The 23,153-nt window shown below is 41.5% G+C and overlaps 2 protein-coding genes across 4 annotated transcripts in view; one reads left to right on the top strand and one right to left on the bottom strand.

Moving 5' to 3' along the window:
- Nucleotides 1-5,041: 5,041 nt before the first annotated feature.
- SBDS (SBDS ribosome maturation factor) lies at nucleotides 5,042-10,790 on the bottom strand. The gene is made up of 5 exons (XM_006189467.3): nucleotides 10,381-10,790; nucleotides 9,619-9,748; nucleotides 8,803-9,003; nucleotides 7,683-7,847; nucleotides 5,042-6,705 (listed from the first exon to the last, which is right to left on the bottom strand). The coding sequence occupies exons 1-5, from the start codon at nucleotides 10,506-10,508 to the stop codon at nucleotides 6,577-6,579; spliced, it is 753 nt and encodes a 250-aa protein (XP_006189529.2). The 5' UTR covers nucleotides 10,509-10,790; the 3' UTR covers nucleotides 5,042-6,576.
- Nucleotides 10,791-11,548: 758 nt separating this feature from the next.
- LOC102511835 (S-adenosyl-L-methionine-dependent tRNA 4-demethylwyosine synthase TYW1) overlaps nucleotides 11,549-23,153 on the top strand; it is a 165,759-nt gene continuing 154,154 nt past the window's right edge. For 2 of the 3 annotated variants that reach the window (XM_032460330.1, XM_006189466.3), the window contains exons 1-6: nucleotides 11,549-11,723; nucleotides 12,538-12,668; nucleotides 13,291-13,428; nucleotides 18,553-18,654; nucleotides 20,185-20,379; nucleotides 21,677-21,964. In XM_032460330.1, coding sequence (XP_032316221.1) covers nucleotides 11,720-11,723; nucleotides 12,538-12,668; nucleotides 13,291-13,428; nucleotides 18,553-18,654; nucleotides 20,185-20,379; nucleotides 21,677-21,964 — 858 coding nt within the window. In that variant the 5' untranslated portion in view covers nucleotides 11,549-11,719. Of the gene's footprint in view, nucleotides 11,724-12,537; nucleotides 12,669-13,290; nucleotides 13,429-18,402; nucleotides 18,424-18,552; nucleotides 18,655-20,184; nucleotides 20,380-21,676; nucleotides 21,965-23,153 lie in introns of those variants that run through there. The other variant, XM_032460331.1, reaches the window with a different exon arrangement.

Below are 23,153 nucleotides of genomic sequence, written 5' to 3'. Positions count from 1 at the left end.
GAGTTCCCCTTGCTCCACATTCTCTCCAGCATTTAGAATTGTGTTTTAGCCACTCTAGCGGTTGTGTTTATTGGCCATTTGGGTATTCCTTGTTTTGAAAAGAGTCTGTTTTAATATTTTGCCCTTTTTAAAATTAGGTTGTTTGTATTTGTCTCATTTTAAAAAATATCTATTGTGGGATACAAGTCATTTTTTTCAGGTAATATATTGCAAATATCTTCTGCTTTGTGACTTGCATTTTCAATCTCTTCATGGTGTAGTTTGAAAAGCACTTAGGTTGTTTTCATATCTCGGCCATTGCAAACAATGTTGCAGTGAACATAGAGGCATGTATGTCTTTTCAAATTAGTGTTTTCAAATTCTTGAGATAAATGCACACAAGTGGGACAGCTGAGTCATATGGTGGTTCTATTACTAATTTGTTGATGAGTCTCCATGCTGTTTTCCATAGTGGCCACACCATATTACAAAGGGGTCCTTGTGCACTGCTGGTAGTCCCACCAGCACTGTGTGAGGGTTCTTTTTTATCCACATCCTCACCGACACTTATTTCTTGCCTTTTTGATAATAGCCATTCTAACAGTCAGGTGGTATCTCCTTGTGGTTTTGATTTGCATTTCCTTAATTAGTGATGTTGAACATCTCATGTGCCTCTTGGCCATCCATGTCTTCTTTGGGAAAATATCTATTTAGCTCCTCTACCCATTTTAAAATCAGATTTTTGTTGTTCTGGTTGAGTTGTATGAGTACTTTGTATCTTTTGGATATTAACCCCTTATCAGATACATGATTTGCAAATATCTTCCCCCATTTGGTAGGTTTTCTTTTCATTTTATTGATGGTTTCCTTTGCTGTACAGAAGCTTTTCTAGAAGGAATTTGCTAAGACCGATGTCAAAGAGGGTACTGCTTCTGTTTTCTTTTAGGAGTTTTATGGGTTCATGTCTTATACTCGAGTCTTTAACCCATTTTGAGTTGATTTTTGTGTGTGAGAGAGTGGTCTACTTACTTTTTTTTTTTTTTTTTTAACTCTGGCTGTCCAGTTTTCCCAATATCATTTATTGAAGAAATTATCCTTTCTTCATTGTAAGTTTTTTCCTCATTTGTCATAAATTAATTGTTCATATGTGGTTGGGTTTATTTCTGGGCTCTTTATTATGTTCCATTGATCTATGTATCTGGTTTTCTGCCATGATATTGGCAGAAAATCATGGCATGGTTTTGATTATCACGGCTTTGTAAGATAGTTTGAAATCAGGGAGTGTAATACCTCCAGCTTTGTTCTTTTTTTTTTTTTTTTTTCCAGGACTGCTTTGGCTATTCAGGGTCTTTTTGTGGTTCCATATACATTTTGTAATTTTCTGTTCTATTTGTGTGAAAAATGTCCTTGGGCTTTTGATAGGGAATGCACTGGAAATAGAGCAGACCATCTGGAAGAGAGAATTAGTGAGCTCAAAGATTGAAGTCTTGAAATGATGTAAGCAGAAGAGGAAAGGGAAATAATATATTTAAAAATGAAGAAATTCTACAAGAGCTATCTGACTCTTTTAGGGAAGGCAACATCAGCGTAATGGGTATTCCAGAAGGAGAAGAGAGAAGGGAGCAGAGAGTTTATTTAAAGAAATAATAGCTAAAAATATGAAAACGAATATATGTATGTATTTGCATGACTGGGGTATTGTGCTGTACACCAGAGATAGATACTGTAATTGACTGTACTTCAATAAAAATACATTTTAAAAATTAAAAAAAAAAATAGCTGAGAACTTCCCAAACTTAGGGAAGAAACTCGATATACAAGTTCATGAAGCTAAGAGAATATCCAATTACTTCAATGCAAAAGGCCTTTTTCAAGGCACATTACAATTGTCAAAAGACAATGACAAAGAATTTTCAAGGTAGCCAGGGAAAAAAAAGGATGGTAACCTACAAAGGAACCCTTATTAGGCTATCAGCAGATTTCTCAGCAGAAACTATAGGCCAGGAGGGAGTGGAATGACATTCTTAAAATACTGAAAGATGAAAACTGTCACCCAAGAACACTCCATCCAGCAAATTTACCATTCAGATGTGGAGGAGAAATATACTTTCCCAGACAAACAAATGCTGGGAGGATTCATCAATCCTAGACCTGTCTTATAAGAAATGTTGAAAGGAACTCTTCTACCAGAAACAAAAAGGCAAAAGTACACAGAATGTTGAGTAAGGTGATAAACAGAATCAGAAAATTGCAACTCTTTATCAGAGTTGATTTTCAAACACCTAATTGTAGCATAAAGATTAAAGGGGGGAGAGAAAAATAACTGTAGCTACTTCAGTTTGGTAACAAACCGACAAACTCACATGAAGAGGGATAACTTGAGACAAGAAAAACACAAAAGGGAAGGAGGAAAGGAAGGAACCCATATAGGTAAATAAAGATAAAACGCTACCAGCAGAAAAAGAACTATTTTATCTATGAGACGTTTTATAAAAATCCCATGGTAACCACAAAATAGAAATCAGAGCAGAGACACAGCACATAAAAAAAGAAGAAACTGAGAAAACATCATTAAAAGCCACCAAACCAAAGTGGCAGAGAGAAACTCAAGGAAAAAGGAACAGTGAATATATGGAGCAATAAGAAAAGATAAAATGGCAGTGCTAAGTTCTCATCTATCAAGGATAACCCTAAGTATAGATGGATTGAATTCACCAATCGAAAGACACAGAGTAGCTGGATGAATTTTAAAAAAAGATGCAGCTAAATGCTGCATCTCAGGAGACACACCAGCTCTAAAGATAAACAGGGTAAAAATGAAGGGATGGAAGATGATACTCCAAGGAAATGGAAGCCCAAAGAAAGTAGGTGCAGTCATACTCATAGACTTCAAGCCAAAAAAAGTAATAAGCCTTTTATATACATCAGCATTAAATGATAAAGAGGACAATTCATCAAGAAGACATAACAGTAATTAATATATATGCATCTCACACAGGGACACCGAAACATACAAAAAAGGTAATTAATAGCCCTAAAGAGAGAAATTAACTGTAACACAATAATAGTAGGGGACTTGAACACCCCACTTACATTGATGAATAGGTCATCCAGACAAAAAGTCAATAGGGAAATAGTTTCCTTAAATGAAACATTAGAATGGATGGATTAAATATATTTGTATCAAACATTCCCTCTAAATGCAGGCGAATACATATTCTTTTCAAATGCGTATGGAACTTTCTCAAGGATAGACCCTATGTTGGGACAGAATACCTATGTTCAAGCTTAAACGTAAGTTTAAGAAGGGGGAAAAGATGTTCGATATGACTTCAAATCCCAATGGTATGAAACTGCAAGAAGAAAAGGTGGAAAAACTACAAGTTCTGATGGTCCCCACTGCTCTGGAAGACAACTGTCTTTCTTAGAGGGGCCCCCAAAGTAAGTTTCATGAATATTTCAAGTTAAATCCTCCGTATTTGGAGAAGCTCCATCTAGCTGCTTTTGTTTGATCTCGAAACGTAGATGATCCTCTTTACATAGTTGTATCATTAACTGGTTTTTACTCAAAAGCAGAATCCCAGCTGCAATGATGACAAGCCCTTTTAAAAATATGATTTCTATACTATTATGAAACTTTAATTATGGCAGCATGTTCAGCACAATGACTGAACTCCCGACAATCATCGTGTCTCTGAGAAAATCAGGCAGTTATCATTGAAGCCTCACAATTATCTTTATACAAATTTCATTAAGAAAGGATATCTTTACTATTTCTCTTTGTCATGCCAATATATGTCCAAAAACCTTTCTATAATCTGTGAAGTTTTAACTTTAAATCCACAAGCTTTTTTACCTTGATTACATGCAAGATTCCTAGCCTGGTTCCTTTCTATCTCTGCACGACTGTAATAAATAAATAAGCTTGTGGCCCCCTTAGAAAAACATGTCAACTATGGTTGTCCGCCACGGGAAGAGTGCCACTTGCATATCTCTGGGAATTCAAGTGGATCACCAGACAAAAATCTCCTGAGATGCTAGTGGTACTGAATGCAGGTCGTCTCCTCTCTGCAGTAAAAGTGACTGCTTTCTTCAGTTCACAACTCAGTTATCTCCCTTCTCTGCCAAACAAAAATATGTAAGAGTTTGGTGAAACTGATGGCTCTTCTTGAGGTGTCTGGTAGGGGCCCCGGGCGACTCAAGGATGTGTGCTCAGAGTGCTGTAAAACCGTTCTTGGAATATCCAGCTGATAAAGAATTAGGTTAGGATTATACTTTTAGCTCTGAATTGTTGCCACTATGCAATTACATAGACTTGCTGATTTTTTACGTCCCATTAATATACACGTGGAGATGAAAATCAATGGCCTTCATCATCACAGCCATCAAATGCTGTTACTGGCAGACTATGTATCCACAACCACCTCTCATGTGCAGCAGGAGAAAAATATTTTCAGATAGTCAGTACCTTGAGTTTCAATAATCTAAGCGCAGGTATGCAGAAGACTATCAATAAGGCAGCTCACTACTACCAAAATCCTGGGGACCTCATGATGTGGGCTTGAGGGTACACGCAGGTTAAAACCACGTGTGTGTCTATTCCTTGTAAGAATGAGTGCACCCAACATCTCCCACCACAGCCCATGGAATATGTGTGTAGGACACCCTGGGGCAAACGTGAGAGGCTGCCTGCAAGCAGAGACAAATGCCCTGAGGGGGTCTGTGCAGACCAGATACCAGCCAGCGGCACACCAGCGTGCATGGGAACGAGCCGGGCGGAGGCTCTGGCTCAGCTGAAACAAACTCAGTCGAGCTTTAGTGATGGATTTGCAAAGGTCATTAGCCAGCCAAATCTGTCATCACCCATCCTCACTTCTGATGGCGTGCCCCCCTCCCCACAACGAGCTAGCTTGTTTATTACTCCACAGACACGTATTCCAAAGCTGGTGTTGAAAAACCAGAATAAACGGAAAAAATTTTAAGGTAATCCACTATAGCAGTGGTACTGGGAAGATGATCATGAACCAAAATTATAAACTGCTTTTGAATAAAGAGGTTAACATAAGGTAATTTTTTTTTTTTATTTTTTATGGGTTCAGAAACATGACTCAGATGTGATCTACATTTGACATTTCTTGAAATTCCAGCTTTTTGGAAGAAATGAGTATAACAATGAGAACTTAAGGCAACGTTGTAATAACACATCTTTTTCTATTCGAGATGCAGCTGTTGAACATTTTTAATAATTATGACTTTCAACCTGAAAACTCTGCTTTAACAGTTTAAACTAGAAAGTAAGTGTAAACTTCATTGGCTGAAATTATTTCCTGGGACCTCAAGTTTAGACCATCTTTGTAAAACAACCAACTATGTAAGTAAAATGGAATTACTTAAGGGGTCATCTTAAAGATCGTGTCAAAACAGTAGTTCAATTTCAGATTTTAACAGAAAGTATGTGTTCCTGTGTTACCAAACAAGAATATTTCTTCCAACACTACAAGAAAAAACTCTTGACTTCATAATTTCAGTTGAAGTTATTGTAAAATGGGGCACTTCTGAGAACTTGTATTAGCAGTGAATTCTGTGTGCTTATAAAACCAATCAGGACCTGTTCAAGTCACAACTCTTTCTCGGTTAATCACTGTCCACAAAATACATCTGTATGTTTATTTTGAGTGAAACCCTACTTTATATTCTAGACTATGTCTTTTTTAGGTTAAGTAGGTTTCAAAAAACTTGCACACTGTCCATTTAAGGGTTCAAATACTAAAATACTTAAGCTCAATTACATCCCAAATAATATTAGCTAAGATTTACTGGGTATTTAACTGAACAGGCCCTGCACAGGCTCGCTTAATCCTGCTAAGAACTCTCCAATCCTACCAGATAAGAGGCAGAGAAAAGAAAGGGGGTTAGGAAGCTGTCTAGAAATACAAGCCATAGTTTAACAAAAATAAAAACTGGTTTTATTGATTATATATCATTTCAACTATAGTAATATATATTATAAACTTTAAGAATAAGAAATAAATGACTATTTTTTATGAAGAATAATCTAGGCTACGTTAGCATGTTTGATGAGTATTATTTAAGTCCTATAGTCACCCTATGCCTGCTCTCAGATCATCGGGAAGTCATCATCCACGCTTTATATTAGGTCAGCTACCCCTACACACACATTTCATCAGTAGAAGACGTTATATGTTTTCTTTTTTGGCAAATACTCCCTTTTCTGTCACACAGTTATATTCTCCCAAATTTATCTTCTTATAATGTACAAAATTTAACTTCTTATCCACAAAGGTGGTCTCCAGTAACTTTCACCCTGGAAAGCTACAAAGGCATGAGGCAGCAACAGAATGCTACTCTGGAGTTTGTATCTTGGATTTCTCATTTTTGCCTAAACCCCTTTTTATAATTAAAACTAAATTAACCCCACATTATAATACTTAGGAAAGTCTTTTGGTACACACCTTTACCGCCCAGATGGAAAATGTCAAATCGTCTGAGCAAGTATGTGGCAGATCACAGAAGGAAAAGAGGACTGTGGGAAACGAAAAGGCTTTAGTGTCTGGCAGCTGAGGAGACTGATGGATGTCATTCAAACTTCTCATCTCCTTCTTCCACATCTTTCAAACTGAGTACCTCCAAAGAACCTTTGCCCTTTGTCTCCTTTTTTATTAGCTCATCGATTTCTCTGAAGCAGCCAGGGTCAATGAGGCACACCTGAAACATGTAACACAGCTGTTGACCACATGAGGAAGAGCAATCCAACACAATGAACCCAGTTTTAACGCCCTCTGATACGAACACACCATACTTTCCAGACTCCCCTACCACTACAGATACTTTCAAGGCCTTTCTACCACTACAGTTCAGTGGCGCATCGGGTAAGACAACGCACAGGACAGCGGACTGGGTTCTAGTCCAGCCTCTGCCCTTAAGTAGGCACGTAGGACCCCGTGACAAGGCGTTAACCTCCCTACTGAAGACTTTTCCAGATTCTCAGCTGTAAGACGAAGTGGCTGGATTAGAAGACTACGGTCCTTTTCATACTAAAATTAGCATTAACATTTATCGTTCAATGAAATCACTTCTTTTTACCCTCATTCGAAGGAATTAAAAGAAAAAGCTGGAAGGCCTATTTTGAAACCATGTACAAAGTTTTGCAAAGGTTTCAGAACTTCAAAGAGTGTCAGATGTGTTGTTTCACATCTAGAGCGGAAAGCTCAACAATCCTCTAGAGTGCGTTTATTTGACAAGAAGCAGAAATGCTCTGAAGACATGGGTTTGCAGACAGCTGGGTTTACTGTGTCTGAAGCTGTCGGGTGAGGACCCAAACACACGATGTCTTTGCTGCTTCTTTAAAACGTTCTGTGGTAAATGAGACTGACGAACTTTTAGTCTAGTTTCCTCATAATAGAAGATTCATTGTAAAATTTATCCTCTCATCTAAAACGAGCACGACAACACAATTTTATCATGAGTAACTGAACTAAAAAACAAAGGAAAAAAATCATAAATGCACTAAGTACAATTTGGTTTTATATAGACCTTGACTTTTTTTTTTTTTACACAGAATTCTAGTTAAGATGTTTCTAGAAATATCTTACTGTTCAAACCTTCTAAATGTTACACATTTATGACTAGAGAATAAACAATTTTGGTGACACGGAAGCAAAGAAGTAAGAGTATGTTCTTACAATTTCTAACTGTTGATTGTAGTCTTCGCTTTCTACAACCTTGATCAGTGGCTTGAGTTTCTCTTTTAGCTTCTTCCCTTCGTTCACTGGAAGAATGAACCGAAGTCTCATGTGAGCGCGTTCTATCTTCATTTTCTCCTTCAACTGCTTTATCACTTCCAAAGCCTGTAACACATAATTGAAAAAGTCTGCATTTTCTTTGAGGCTTCTGCTGCATGGCTGAGGAAGGTATTCAAAAACAAAGCAGTTTCTATTTTGCTGGACTGGGCAGTGGTTTCTTAGATGCCATGAAGGAAGTAAGCCACCATCAGAAAAAAAATGATAAATTGGACTTAGAAATTAAAAACTTCTGTTATTTCAAAAAACTATCAAGAAAGTGAAAAGACAACCCATAGCATATAAGAAAATATTGACAAGTCATACTTTTGATAAGGTACTAGGATCCAAAATATATAAAGAACTCTTACAACTCAATAATGAAGAGACAAATAATCAACTAAAAAATGGTCAAAAGGCTCTGAAGAGTCATTTCTCCAGAGAAGACAGAGTCAAAAAACACACGAAAATATGCTCAAAATAATTAGTCATTAGGGAAAGGTAAATTAAAACCAGAATGATACCCACAGGGTGGCTGTAATAAAAAAGGTGGACAGTAACAAACATCACTGAGGGTGTGGGGAAATTGGAACTCTTGTACATGGACTGTGGAAAGGTAAAATGGCTCAGCTGTTTTGGAAAATGGTGGGGCAATTCCTCAAAAGGTTAAATACAATCACCATATGACCCAGCAATTCCATTCCTGGGGAAAGAGAAATGGAAACCTATGTCCACACAAAAATTTGTAATGAATTTCATAGTAGCATTATTCACAGTAGCTAAAAAGTAAAGAAAACAATCCAAATGTCCATCACTGATGAATGAGTGAAAGGTGTTATTTCCCATACAATGAGTTATTATTCAGTCCTAAAAAGGAATAAAGTACCAATACACGCTATAGCATGGATGAGCCTCAAAAGGGCCATCTGTTTCAAGGCACTTTATTATTACAGACCAACTATTTTCATATTTTCCTCAGAGAACACTGATTTTCATGGATAAAAAACGTTAAAAAACCACTCACCTGCTGTTTGGTACTCTTGTTGGGCTTGACTGAATAGTGGATGTCCTTCATGGCTCTCTCGATAAGGATGACGGTGTATGGCCTCTTTGTTTCAGGGTTCACACATTTGTCAGCCACGATAGTTGCAATGTCCCTAAACATCTGCTCCAGCTGTGTGTGCCGTTCTTTATCTGACACCTGAACCTCTCCTTTCGTCAAAATCTAAAAAAAATCCCCAGCAAGTTTAAGCAAGCAATGTTTTTATTACACACTATATGCTACCTAACCAGAAGAATTAATAACTGGGGAGAAAATTAAATTTCACATTCAGCTACTGACATTTGGTAATGATTTGAGCTTTGCCTAAAGGAGACTCTGGATTATCTTGTTCCAAAGTCTTAACTTATTTAGGTGGGGGGAGGGGTAAAGGCAATTTTGGCAAAAGGTGTAAATGATGAAATACTTGAAATTCTACATTCAGGTACATTACACTAAAAATATACAAATGGAAAAAAATGAGGCAGTGTAGTTGGAAATCTAATTTCTGGAGGCTTTGGCAAAAAATATGCATGTCCTGAATTATTAAAAGTGATGTTGCAGGGGAGGGTATAGCTCAGTGGTAAAGGGTATGCTTAGTATGCACGAGGTCCTGGGTTCAATCCCCAGTACCTCCATTAAAAATATACATATGTGTGTTTAAAAATAAAGTGATGTTGTATAGATCAACTTACTGCATAACTGTTCACTCCTAAAAATAATACTTTAAAGTTTAACATACCTATAAATACGCTGCAAATGGATATTAGGGTCAATTACGCTGAAGCTGTTAGAACCCACCTGTTTACAGATTTCAGTCTGGTCATCTGTTCCGAATGCACTGATGAGATCTTCCTTCTTTGCAACCTGACCTTTAGAAACGTTTACAAACACTGAGTGGGTCTGCAGAACTTCATCAAGGTCTTTTTCCCTTGTGGGGACAGGAGAGAAAGTCCTAAGTGAGTAGTACTCTTGAAACTTCCAAGTTCATTCATATTTAAATATAAGACGGCAATAGAAAGAAATACAAATAGTAAGAAACTAGTACTCCTAAGTCACCCTCGGTGCCGAGGGAACATTTTCAAAATTCTGGACTCTATTTATTCTCATTTACTCACTGGGGAAAAACATCGTGGGAATAAGTGTGAATCACTGAGGGGTGGGGTCCGGCTGCTGCCAAGGAATACCGATCCCTAGATGGCAGCAGTGAAGACACTACGCACTTTGGTGAAACTGCTGGGCTGAGATCTGGGACAGATGCATTAACTATAGAAGGATCTGAAAGACGGCTCTTCGCCTTTATCATCATTCTGAGAGAAGGACCACAACTAAAAGGGTTTCTTGGCTGTAGCTTTTATGACACCAACAAAGGAGAGCAAAACCAAACCAACCAAACAAAAAAGGGAACGCTTGGTTTAGACGCCAAGCCCGGGCAGCAGTAATAAGTTTCCCATTTCATTCCCGGACAAGACCCCAGCTTGGCCCATTCATTAGACCACTAGAGGTAGGCCGCCTCCGAGGCCACCCCCTCTGCCCACGGTCCGGAGGGATAGGGTCACTCACACGCCGCTCCGCCAGCCGACGACCTTGTTTTTGTAGCAGGCGATTTCGAAGCGCTTCCCGGCTCGCTTCATCCGTACCACGGCCACATTGGTTAAGCGGATCTGGTTGGTGGGGGTGAAGATTGACATTGTGGCTGCTCACAGACCAAGGTCCAGCGAACCAAGGCAGACCTGCGCCGCCGGCCTGAGGGCCACCGGCGGCTGGATGTAATCACCCGGCGGCGCGCAGCACAGCAACGCCCGCAGACTGCCGGGCGCCGGGACTAAGTCCGCCCGGCGGGCCGCCACAATACACCCAGCCGACTTATTGCGCAAGCGCCAGGTGTTGCGGAAACTGTGCGAGGGAGAGACCGCAAAAACGCCTGTGCATTGTCCTTTTTACGACATCGTTCTGCGCCCTTGAAAAGAGGCTCTCTTCCTTGACGTAATTATTTCGCGAATGAACTAAAGAGTTCTGATTGGCTGGTGGAGCTGATGTTTGGTGACCGGGTGGAAACTCAGCGCCTGCGCCTCATTGTTCCGCCGGGTTCAGGGCCACGCCCACTTTAACCTTTCTTTACAGAAAAACCTTAACAAAAAAACGGTAGAGAAAAAAAAGCGTAATGACCCCCGCCATGTATACCCATCACCCCGCTTCAACAATTATTAACATTTTGCCCGCCTTCTTTCTCCCTCATTTTTTTGTTGGAGTATTTTAAAGCAAATCATAAGAGGTTTATCTTTAAATATTTCAATCTAAATTAACAGATACACCCAGGTTAATCATAACTCTTTAGTATCTCACAGTCCATAATCAAATTTCCCCTAAATAATGCCTTTTTACAGTCTGTGTGTTTAAACTGAGAGTCAAGAGGGCTCACAGGTTGCACTTGGTTGATGACGCCCTTAGTCTCTTTGAATGCTCACCTCTTCTCCCCTTTTTTTCCCTAAACCACTGCTGTCTCCACCCTGCTTCCCTCTGGTTCTGCCCCTTCCTTCTCTGAGCCAATCCCAGCGGAGCCGGGAGAGCTCCAGCTTCCGCTCCTCGAGCTCTGGGCGGTGCTTTTTTTCTTGGCCCGCCCCTTCCCCCTCTGAGCCAATCCGAGCGGAGCAGGGAGCTCTCCGGCTTCCCTCCCCGAGCTCTGGGCGGAGCGCCTCTCTGAGCCCCTCCCCTTGCCCTCTGAGCCAATCGGGTCGGGCCTGCGAGTGGCATGGCTGCCTCCAGCTCCTTCGGCTCTGGCCTCACAGCTAATGCTGAGAGGTAGTTCTGTCGGTCTCCCAGTATCCACGCCGGTCGCCAACTTTTTTAGGTCCACAGCTCTGGGCTCCTGTCGGGCCATAGGGCCCGCGCTCTGAGGAGAATGGGTAAGGGCCCCAGGCGGGCAAGGTTCGTGGGGCGGGAAGGAAGGAAACCGTTTTTTGAGACCCTCGGGCCCCTTCCTCCGGAGTATGTTACCCTTGTCAGCCCGGCACTGGTGCCGTTGCGGCCGAGGGAGTTCTGATCCCTGCTTTTGTGTACTGGCTTTTGCCTTTTGAGGCTAAGAGGTGAGTTTAGAACTATGTTTCTAACCTCAAGTAAAAGGCAGAGAAAACTGCCTCTCCGCCTTACCCACGTGTATTGAGGACTTTTGGTCCTTTCCAGGGTGGCGTAGCACCTGTAAACCCCAAATTTTAGACTTCGCTTTTTGAAATTGCCTCCAGGTTCAACATTTGAGGCCAGGTCCATCCATATCTCCCCTTAAAAAAATGGTGCTTGAGGTCAGTTACTTGAGAACCCTTTGCAGGCAGCTGTGGGTGTCTAAAAATAAAAGAAAAAAAAAAGGAATACTTTTAGTGTTAGTATTTTAAAGTTTTCTTATGGAGCAGCATAACAAAGCAAAATTAACTCATATTTCCACTTAAAGTGTTTTGACTTGATGTTCCCTTCTTCAAATACTAAATTCAAGTGAAGATAAAAATTTTATATTCTTTTTTTTTGCGTTAGCATTAATTTTAATGCCATAATTTTATCACGTTATCACATAGTGTGTTGCTTTTATTAGAGTTGATTTTTAAAATAGATTTCTTAGTCAGGTTGTTGAATATGAAGGTTGGTTCTTTTTTTTCCAAAAATGAGGATGGCTATTTTTGTATATGCAGCGTTAAATAAAATTACATGTATGTGTCATTTTACATTTAGATCCTTCTTTGAATACATGGGACTTCTCCTCACCTTTAATATCATTGTGGATAAACAGGTTTTATATATATTTGGGCTTTGCCTTTGGCTTTAGCCTTTGGATATGCTTCCAGATTGTCATCAGGAAACAGGTAAGTGCAGTTATTTTTTTTATAGGAGAATACTTGGCATTGGATTTTATAGAGAATTTAGAGTGCAAATTCTCTAAGGCTTCCAGAAAAATACAGAAATTCTAAAGAGGAACTTTCAATCACTTTTGTGTCTCCTGTCTAGACATATTTTTTTTACTGCCCTCAATTTTTTCTTGTCAGTTTTTAGAGACTAAGTTATTTACTTTCTCTTTGACAGGCTGTAGTTGTCTCATTTTTAAGATACAGGAAGATTTTGTATCGAAAAATTAAAAGTTTTGCGAAAATGCCAAATCTGTTTAGCACCTTTGAGGAGTAGTGGTCTTCTCTTTTCTTTCCGCTAATTAAGAATCAGATAATATTTCAGATAATATGTTCCTACTATTATTCCCCTAAAACACATTATCAGTGACAGTAAGCACAGTTTTATCCTGGAAAGCATGGGAATCATTAGTCTTAAGAAATGTGAGCCCTGCCTTTAAAGATTATACCAAGGGTTTAATATTTGAGGAATACAATCAAAAGATTAAGAGAATAATAAAATGAGTCAGTACCTGTGCTCGTTTTCATCCTTAATGAAATTGGGAAAAGATTCAAACTTGATGGATCTTGTGTTTATTTCAAGGATAAGAAGTCACAGGAAAAAACTGTTCCAAAAGCATCTCAGGATTTGATGACAACTGGCTGTCAGTCTCCTCCAAAGAAGGAAATCTTTGTGTCTGGAGTGAAGATTTTCTATGGTTCCCAGACTGGTACAGCAAAGGTCAGAGCTTTCTATGATATTTTTCCTTGGGTTTCCTGATCTTTTAAGAAAATCTGGGAGAAGCGTTCTTTTGGTGGTGAGCTGAATTGGTCTTCTAGTCTTTTTTCATCTTTTTTTTTCTTTTTTCCAGCATACATTTTTCCTTTCTGGGGTGGCAGTTGGGTTTTATCTCTTGTGCCCAGTTTCAACTGATGGGAGATATCTGGTGGTCATTGTCATGAGCGATCTTTGTTCTGAAGCTTGCTTCTGCTCTGCAGAATGGAGACTTGGAATTCCAAGTCCGTTATTGATGCCTGTGGGTATAGAAGTAGGCGTAGTGAAAAATGACAACAGTAGTGTCCAGGATGGGCCCTGACTTTCACAACTTCACACATCTATTTAATGAAGTGTATTTTGATTTCTAATACTGCTGAAAGTGTTAACGATAGGCTTTGAATACTGTTCAGACACCCACTGCAGGTATGTAGCTGAAAGATGCTTGCCATTCTTTAATTGTATCTTGATGCTTCTGCTTCTTTTTATTAAGTTCACAGTTATTTAGTGCTTTCTAGGAAACCATCCTAAGGCTTAACATGAAAATGAATTTAAAAATTTTAAACGTATTTTTTTTTTTTTTGGTAGTATTAAATAGGGTTCTACTGCCCTCTTGTGGATATTTTGTAGAATGATACTTTAGGTTTTCAGTACTACAGTGCAGGTACTTTGCTCCAGGTCACACCACTGAAGGTCACTTATAATTAGGTTCAACCTTAAGCAGCAGAGGCAGGAGACTGGAAGAAATGTAAGAAAGGCATCTGAGCTGCCAAACAAAGTCCTTTCATATTACTCATAAAAGATTCATAGCCTCTTTTATGTGTGTTTAAATTTTTTTTTAAAAAGTCAGTCAAATTAATACATGAAGGTGGTAACAAACCCAGGCGTACAGAGGGTTCATAATGAGAAGTTACTCTTCAGAGAATCTATTTTAACTATTTCTATATTTAGTTCCTCTGATGGTTATTTCTCTAACCAGCTTGTGCTGTGTTTCTAAATTTATCAACATTAGATGGAAGTTATTGACTCTATATTAGTCAGTTCCTCAGATTTCAGTGGCTTAATATTGTTGCCTACTTCATAGTTGATGAGTTAAGCAGCCCTCCTTCTTAAAGCTGTACCATCTAAATTTCTTTATTTGACTTTCACATTGGATTGATTCATTTCTGGCTGGGTCTAGAAGACGTGGTCAAAATTTTTCCTTACAACTTTGAAGGCATCACATCGTTGCCTTTAATAGGAAGTGTTGCTGATGAGAAGGCTAGTCTCCTCATTCCTTTGTAGATGAATTTTTTTCTTTTTCTTTCTTTTTTTTTTTTTGGTTCCTGAAAGTTTTTAGAAGGATTCCTTTGTCCTTGATGTTTGGAACTTTTGTGAGATGGCGTCTAGGTTGGGTCTTTTTCAGCCACGGTGGTGGATACTCAGGCTCTTTTAAAGATTTGTGTGCATTGATTCTGCCAATATTTCTTGGGTAAACTTTTTCCTTTCTACTTTCTCTGTTCTTTATTTCTGGGACTCCCGCTAGTTGGATGTTGAACCTTTTGTATGGTCTTCTGTATCTCATATCTTTTCTCTTACACTTTTGGTAACTTTTTTTTTTCCTGTTCTGGTTTCTTGGATTTCAATTTCAAACCCTTTTTTGAATGTTTTAGTTTTGTTATTATGTCTTTAATTGCAAAAATGCTGTTTTGTTCAATTTTTATAGCATATTTTTTCCTATTTAATAATATATCTTAATGAATTCCTTTTTCTGTCCCCGGACTTATCTGCTGTCTCAGTTTTCCTGCTGCTGTTATTCTCACCATGTTCTTGGTGATCCGTGGTTTTCCGTTCATATTTAGGACAGAGTGATGGGGTAGCTGGTGTGCATTTCCTCTGTTAACTGTGTAAATAGGCTTCTTTTCAGTAGTTGTGAATTCTCACTAGATGCTCTGGGCAAGGTGGGTCAGGGTGTGCTGTGTGACCTGTTGGCCCCTGTCTCCCTCTAAGTACCACCTCAGTCTTTTTTATAGTGTTAATCCTTGAAAGCGTTGTCTGTGCTTGATGTCTCCAATCTCTCTTCTCCTGTTTTGCGTGAATGCCTCCACGTGGGCTTGTGTGCCCCAGGATGCTCCCAGCGGCTCCCATGTTAATGCTTTCTCAGTCTTCATCTCACTTGACCTGTTAGCTGCATGACAGTTTCTTTCTTGTTGAAATACTTTTTTCACTGAAGTTTCAGGACACCGTTTTCTAGGTTCTCGTCCTGTGCCGAGGCCAGTCTTCCTCACTGTCATGTGCTGGTGTCTGCTTATCCCCTGGGCCTCCACAGACAGGAGTGCCCCAGGGCACAGTTCTTGAGCCCGTGTCTTTATCTGCACTCACTCACTCTCTAAGGGATCTTGTTATCTAGAGCTTAAGTTCTGTTTACTAGAGTTTGGCAAAGTTTTTCTATAAAGAGCTAGATACTTTATTTCATGTGCCTTTTTTAGGTGTTTAGGCTTTGCAAGCTGTGTGGTCTTCGCTGCAGCCATTGAGCTCTGCTGATGTCGTGTGCACACAGCCATAGAAAATACGTAAATGGATGAGCACGGCTGTGTTGCAGTAACATTTACTTAATAGAGCAAACTGAGGACCGGATTTGGCCCACAGGCCTTAGTGGGCTGACCACGTGTTAGGTGGTGACCTCTCAATTTATGTTTCTAATCCGGACTCTTTGTCTCAGCCTCAGACTCTCACCCCCGTTGCCTGTCTTAGGTCTTCCTGTGGATGGGTAGTAGGCGTCTCAAAATTTGTCTGCTCACAGCTAAACTCCCAATTTTCTGCGCAAACCTATTCCGCCTGTCATCTGTCCCATTTCGATAAATGACAGCATCATTCTTCCAGTTGCCTAGTTCAGAAAAAACCTTTGACTTCTCTCTTTTTCTTACTACCCACATCCAGCCTGTCAGCAAATACTGTGTGTCCTACTTTCAGAATACATCCAGATTCCAACCACTTCTCACCGCCTTCACCGTTACTGCCCTGGTCTCAACCAGCCTCACTCATGTTTTGTCTGGCTTTCTGTGGTCATTTCGGCCCCTTCCCAACTTCAATGTCCTCTCAACTCAGCAACCACAGGGACTTTGAAACCTTAAGTGAAATTGTGTTAACCATCTTGGCTTAAAACCCTGCAATGACTCCCTCATTCACCTGGAGTAGATGCCAAAGTCCTTAAGTGGCCAGGAGGCCCTCATGTCTGGTTCTCTGTTATCTCCTTTACCTCCTGTCCTTGGTCCCCACCCTCCAGTCTTATTAACCTCCTTTCCGAGTGTCCTGCCTTTGGGCCTTTTCACTTCCATGTGCCCTCTGCTGGGGACAGCCTTCTGGCTTGCTCTCTCATTTCCTTCAGGCTTGGCTCAATTCTTTATCTTTGAGGCCTGTGACAGTGTTCCTGTGACACCAAATGCTTGTTGTTTTCCCACACCTCTTCTCACATCCTGATACTGTCTACGGAGTTACTGTCAGATTGTCCCCACCTCAGACACGAGTCACAAGTCCTGGGGGCTGCCTGTACTTCTGACTGACCAGCTGTAAATTCAAGGGTTCACAGTCTCTTCCTTAGGTTTGCCCATTCCCTAGAATGGCTCACAGAACACAGAGAATTGCTTTACTTAGTTACTATAATGGCCACAACTCAGAAACAGACAGATGGAAGAGATGCGTGGGGGAAGTCTGGGGGAGGGATGGCACAGAACTTCCACATCCCGTTTGGCCGTGCCGCCTCCCGGCACATCAGTGTGTCTGCCAACCCCGCAGTTTACGGGTTTTTATGGAGGTTTCATTATGTAAGCATGGTTGATGAGATCACTGTCCATGTTTGACTGAACTTCATCTCTTGCCCCTCCTCTCCCCACAGGGAGACAAGGTGTTGAAAGTTCTAAGCCTCTGATCTCATGGTTGGTTTTGGGGTGACCAGCCCCCATCCTGAAGCAGCCCCCCCCTCCTCTCCCAGTGAATCATCCCAGTAGCATACCAAAGACAGTAAGTTCCCAGGGTTTTAGGGGCTCTGCCAGGAACTGGAGACAAAGACCAAATACTTATTTTTTATGCTGCACACCTGTCTTGACCCCTCTGTGTAGGATAACAGCTCTCCCCGTACCTCCAGTGCCGGATTCTCAGCCCTCATCCTGACTTACTTTCCTCTGTAGCACTGATTGCCATCTGATATACTGTGTGTTTTCTCATTTGTGTGTTTGTTCTCTCTCTGTCCATTAGAACATGCTCCTCGAGAATGTTCCTAGATGTTCTTTGAGGGCAGGGACCATGTGTGTCTTGTCCCCTGTTGGACGATGCTGCCCAGAGCTGAGACTGGCATGCTGGATGCCCAGCAAATGGTGCGGGCGGGCTTGGCTTTAGTCATGGCCGGTGGCGAGCCAGGGTTAGGCTACCTAGCCCAAAGGAGGAAGACATCTCTGGGGGTGCCAAGATCTGGCTAGAAGTTGTAGCTTTCCCCGAACATTTGCTTCATTCTGTTTGAGGAGGAGCTAGCAGGCGTCTCCTGGGCTAGAAGGTCAAGGTTGCCGAGGCTCGGTGTGCCTTGCCCCACAGACAGGTTATCTGCTGACTGGCTCTTCCCGGCCCCACGACTCCCTCCTAGTTTTGCCCCATCGACTGGCTCTGAACCCGGAGCCTCTCAGGTTTTCTGTCAGATGTACGAACTCTTCCCTGAGGCTTTATCTGTCTAGCTGCTTCTGTTTGCTTTCCATCTTCCAGAAATGTGCTAACAGTTCTCACATCTCCTATTCTCTTCCCTCTTAAGTATTTCTTCTTGTACGTCTATATGATTATTCTAGTGGGGCAAAGCAGCTGGAATGTCAAAAAGCCAATTTAGATTTAGTCCTGTATACGTCCTTGTAGAGTGAGAACAACAGAGCTGAATGATTGACATCCGCAAAGGTGCTTGAGAAGACCCTGGAAGTGAGAATAGTGTTTGTGTTTATGATGGTAAATGTCAGTCACCGGGAAGTTTTTCATGATAAATGCCTCAGTCCCTTGCCAACAGCAGTAAACGAAGCCTATTTTTTTCTTATTTAGCTTATTGAAAATTTTATTTTATTTTTTTTTTCCTATTAGAAATTTGCGACAATTCTTGCTGAAGCAGTTACCTCCCTCGAGCTGCCTGTGGCAATTACTGATCTGAAGGAATATGACCCAGATGATCACCTAGTAGAAGAGGTTGGTAATTGTCTTATTTTTCCTTCAGTCACAACTTTCAGATTTAATTGACCTCCTGGGTTCTGGGGTAAATAGAATCTTCAGAATAAGTGCAATTTTCATGCAGAGAGATTTCAGTCGGTTGAGCTGTCAGCGTCAGCTCAAGGCGTTGAGTGTGCGGTGGGGTGCGCAGAATCTGTAGCGGTGCGGGGCCTGTCCCTTGGGTGTGTTGGACTCCCCTGGGGCGGGGGATAGAGTGGTGAAGCTCGGGTGCTATGATGTCCCCTCCTGCTTTGGATCTCACAGTCAAGGAGGGGTGTCACTGATGGCAGTGTGCTGTGCATGTGGGCCACACGTATGCCTACTGGAAGGTCGGGAGCCACTTGGGCAGCAGAAGCCATATGGGTTTTGGAGTCAGAGGAATTTCTTACTGGCTGTGTGACCTCCAGGCATTGCTTAATGGCTGTGAAAGTTTAATTTCCTCACCTGAGAAATGCCCTGCCCTCTCCTCTAGTCATGCCCAGTTAGGGAAGTTTGCCTGGTAGCAGCGGTTCTCAAAGGGTGGTCCTGGACCGGGCAGGGTCAGCATCTCCTGGGAACTTGTTAGAAATGCAGATTCTCAGCTCCTAGACCAACCCCACTGAATCAAAATCTGGATGGTTTAATGAATGCTCCAGGTGCTTCTGAAATTTAATTTAATTTCTCCAGCTGAAGTTGGAGAAGGACGTGGAGCAGGATTTGACAGACCTTTTCCGTAAAGGGCCAGCTCTGGGGGCCATGCAGCTGCAGCTGCTGAGTTCTGCCTTTGAGGCACAAAACAGCCCGGGGCGATATGTAAATACTGGAGTGCGGCAGCGTTCCAATAAAGCTTTATTTACAAAAACAGGCCGGAGGGATGGGGCCTGTGGGCTGTGGTCTGCCAGTCCCTTCTAGTGAATTTCCATTTCTTTCTCCCCCAAGAAAACCCTGGAGTGCAAATGAGAGAACCTGAATCTGCTCTAAATTACGTGTTAAAAATTATTAGCAAGCTTTGATACTTAGTTATTAACAAGGGATTGCCTAGAACTTGCCTCATGATTTGGAACCGTTAAGAAGCATTCAAGCAGATGAAAAATACTGTGGCCTGTGGGACTGAAGATGTGTTTTGTTTTCCGTGGAAATGATGGTGCCAAGTGTTAAATCACTTTATATTTAAAATTTTGTATTGCTTTAATTTTTCAGGTGATTTTTTAGTGATCTTTCTGGTTTGGGTTTTGTTTCCAATATGACAGATCGGCACCAATAGAAATTTATAGTTTGAGAAATGGAATGGATTATATGGTAAAGAGCAGCAGGAAGCGCCCTGGCAGGAGCAGGGAGCTGGGTTTCCTCCCCTGTGCAAGGCCCTTGCCCTGTTTCCTTTCACTTGTTGAAAATGAGTAACATTTTTGAAAGCGCCCTTTGTCCTTAGAGATTAGAATGATGTGAATGTCAGCCTCTCAAAAAGGATTTTCTTCACTGAGATGACTTACATCTTGACTGCTCTCCTGAAACAATTCCTTTCTCGGTTAGGTTACCAGTAAAAACGTCTGTGCCTTCCTGGTTGCTACCTACACTGATGGTCGACCGACTGAGAGCGCAGAGTGGTTCTGCAAATGGTTGGAGGAAGCATCCAGTGACTTTCGATTTGGCAAAACATACCTGAAGGGTATGAAATATGCCGTGTTTGGCCTGGGAAATTCTGCCTACGTGAGCCACTTCAACAAGGTAGGTACAAGGTAGGTACCTGTTGAGTTGTAGGGATGAATTCTCTTTGGATTGGAAAAAAAAAAAATTCACCCCCACATGTACACTTACGTGTGTATATGTGAGGGAATCCTCAAACCTCGGTACTTAATAATAAACACCTTGTATCATTCTTTATAGCTGGGAATTGCTACATGGGTCGTTGGCTCTCAGTAAATTTTTATTGAATAAAATGAGTGAAAATGCCTCCTATTGTATAAGGCCTTAGTGGCCTGGATTCTTGGTCGTCAAGTCCAGCCTCCTGGCCCCAGGGCCGCGTGGATGGAAGATCGCCAAGTCTTTGGACTTTCTCAACTACCTGTTCTGTTGTTGAACAGCCTTTACTGCCCAAGAGAACTCTTTATACAGTTGAACTCATTGTCTTTTACTCATTAATTTTTAAAGGGAAATAAAAGAAAGACATTCACTGCCTTTTATGTAATAAAATTCTATTAATTGTGTTTTGTTCTCTTGGACCTTTTTTCTAAGTGAAGTTAACTTGGCTCCTTTTCTCTTGTGTTCTGTTCTCTGTACTTTAAAAAAGGAAAACTTGGAGCCTCTCCATTGCTCAGTGGTTCTAAAAGGTGACTAGAACTTGCTTATTCTGTCTGCCTCTCCACAGACATGGGCCCAGCCTAGCTCACCTGTCTTTGGTACAAAGTGAGTAAAGGTGAAGGTGGAGATCTTTCTTTAAAAGTTGTTTTCATTTAGTTCTTATATCAAGATGTGTATTTCCCCCCATATTTTCAAAGGATTAGACAAAAGGTAAAAATGCAGATACGTAAATACTTTGCTTACTGCTTTGCCACTCAGGAAGCCTGTTGAGTTTGTGAGGTCTTAATGGTATGTCTTGAAAAATCCCCGTGCCTCAGCCTAAGTGCTTTTTACTGCAGTAAATGCCTGTCTGGCTTACGAAATCAAGAGTCTTGCCAAATGGGCTCCATTTGTACTTAGTTGTTTAATGATCTTTGGCCTCAGAGGCTTTATTATTACATTTTGGAACAAGTTGATTTTATTACTGAGCTATTTTATTCTGACCATGACTTAGAATAGTTTTCAAATTCTTCTTTAGCTACTAACCCTTAAGTTTAAGAAAAGGGTTGTCCAGCCCTGTGTTTAAAATAAAATAAAAAAGTTGTGCAGAATCTTAGCAGAATGTACCAACTCCCTGAGGGCCAGGGTGGCAGGGCCTGAAGCCCCTTGGGCTGAGCCGCAGCCTGGGGCAGGGCCTCCACCCGGGAGGGCTGTGTTACAGCTCACCTGTCTCTGTCTCTTGCAGGTGGGGAAGAATGTGGACAAGTGGCTCTGGATGCTCGGTGCCCATCGCGTGATGACCCGAGGGGAGGGTGACTGCGATGTGGTTAAAAGCAAACACGGCAGCATTGAGGCTGACTTCAGGGCTTGGAAGGCCAAGTTCATCTCCCGGCTACAGGCACTTCGTAAAGGAGAGAAAAAATCCTGTGGAGGCAACTGCAAGAAAGGCAAATGCGAGTCTAATCAGCGTGGCTCAGAGGGGACGGAGCCAGGGCCTCACCCTCCAGACAGAGTTCATCAGAGAGACGCTGAGGTCCGTAGCCTACATGTCTGTGTCTTGCTCCTTCCTCCTGTGTTTGGAGATGTTGAGCCTTTCCTCTGGAGTCTTTCCCTTGGCTTGCGGTTGGAAGGAAGATCTGAAACTCGTGGGGGTGTTTTAGCTCAGTGGGGTCTTAGGGTAAGCCACGTTGTGCTGGATGCTTTCCTGAACCTCTTCTTGAATCCCTGCACTGCTGGAGTCCAGTAGGTTTCTACCAGTTTGCAGACTAGGGAACAGGCCTGGAGAAGTTAAATATGTCCCAGGCTGAGCTTGTATCTTTTTACCCTCAAACCACATATTTCTCCTGACCTCTCTTATTTCATGACCCCAGTCACTCAAACTTGAACGCTACAGGTCATCCCAGACTCCTCTCTTTCATTCCTCACATTCTAAACATTTCTCTTCCTTCCACCTTCAGATACCCCAGTTCCTTTGAAGCTCACACCGTCAGGCTGTGTCTCCACTGCCATCTTCACAGCTGTTGTCTCTGGGCCACCTGGTCGCCTGCATCATTCAGGAACAGCTTTACATTCTGACTCCCTCTCTTTCTCTCCACCCTTGTTCCTGTCATTCTTCTTCGTGGCCAAGTCACCCATGTAGACGATTTCTCCAGCGCCCTGGCCTGCTGCTTTCCTGGTCTTCACACCCCCAGCAGCCATTCTCTTCACTGATTGCTGGGTCGTATGGGTAATTCTGTGTTCAGCTTTCTGAAGAATCACCAAGCTGCTTTCCCCCGCAGCTGCACCATTTTGCAGTCCCACCGGCAACGTACAAGGCTTCCGGTTTCTTCACATCCATGTCAGCGCTTATTTTCTATTTAAAAAAAAATTTCTTTTTTTTAAATAGTGTGAAGTGATATCTCCTTGAGATTTTGATTTGCATTTACCTCTGTTGGCTAATGATATTGAGCGTCTTTTCGTATGTTTATTGCCATTTGTATGTCTTTTTGGGGGGAGGGTGTAGATCAGTGGTAGAGTGCGTGCCTAGTATGCACAAGGTCCTGGGTTCAATCTTTAAAACCTCTATTTAAAAATAGATAAATAAATAAATACACCTAAATAATTCCTCCTCCCCCAAAAAAGTATGTCTTTTGTGAAGAAATGTCTGCTCAACTCCTTTGTGCCTTTTTTAATTAGGCGTTTTGTTGTTGTTGAGTACTAAGAGTTCTTTATATTTGTTATAT

This window comes from Camelus ferus, chromosome 18 (assembly GCF_009834535.1).
Source record: "Camelus ferus isolate YT-003-E chromosome 18, BCGSAC_Cfer_1.0, whole genome shotgun sequence".
Lineage (NCBI taxonomy): Eukaryota > Metazoa > Chordata > Mammalia > Artiodactyla > Camelidae > Camelus > Camelus ferus.
Note: the sequence above shows the minus strand (reverse complement) of the source record. Positions and strands in the feature narration are given on the sequence as shown.

Excerpts from the sequence above, each read along its gene's own strand:
- SBDS (XM_006189467.3), bottom strand. The coding sequence starts at position 10,508 with ATGTCAATCTTCACCCCCACCAACCAGATCCGCTTAACCAATGTGGCC. Across the intron at positions 9,004-9,618 it reads AGACTGAAATCTGTAAACAG|ATTTTGACGAAAGGAGAGGT; the intron begins GTGGGTTCTAAC and ends GATTTTTTTTAG. Across the intron at positions 7,848-8,802 it reads ACAAGAGTACCAAACAGCAG|GCTTTGGAAGTGATAAAGCA; the intron begins GTGAGTGGTTTT and ends TATGTGTTACAG.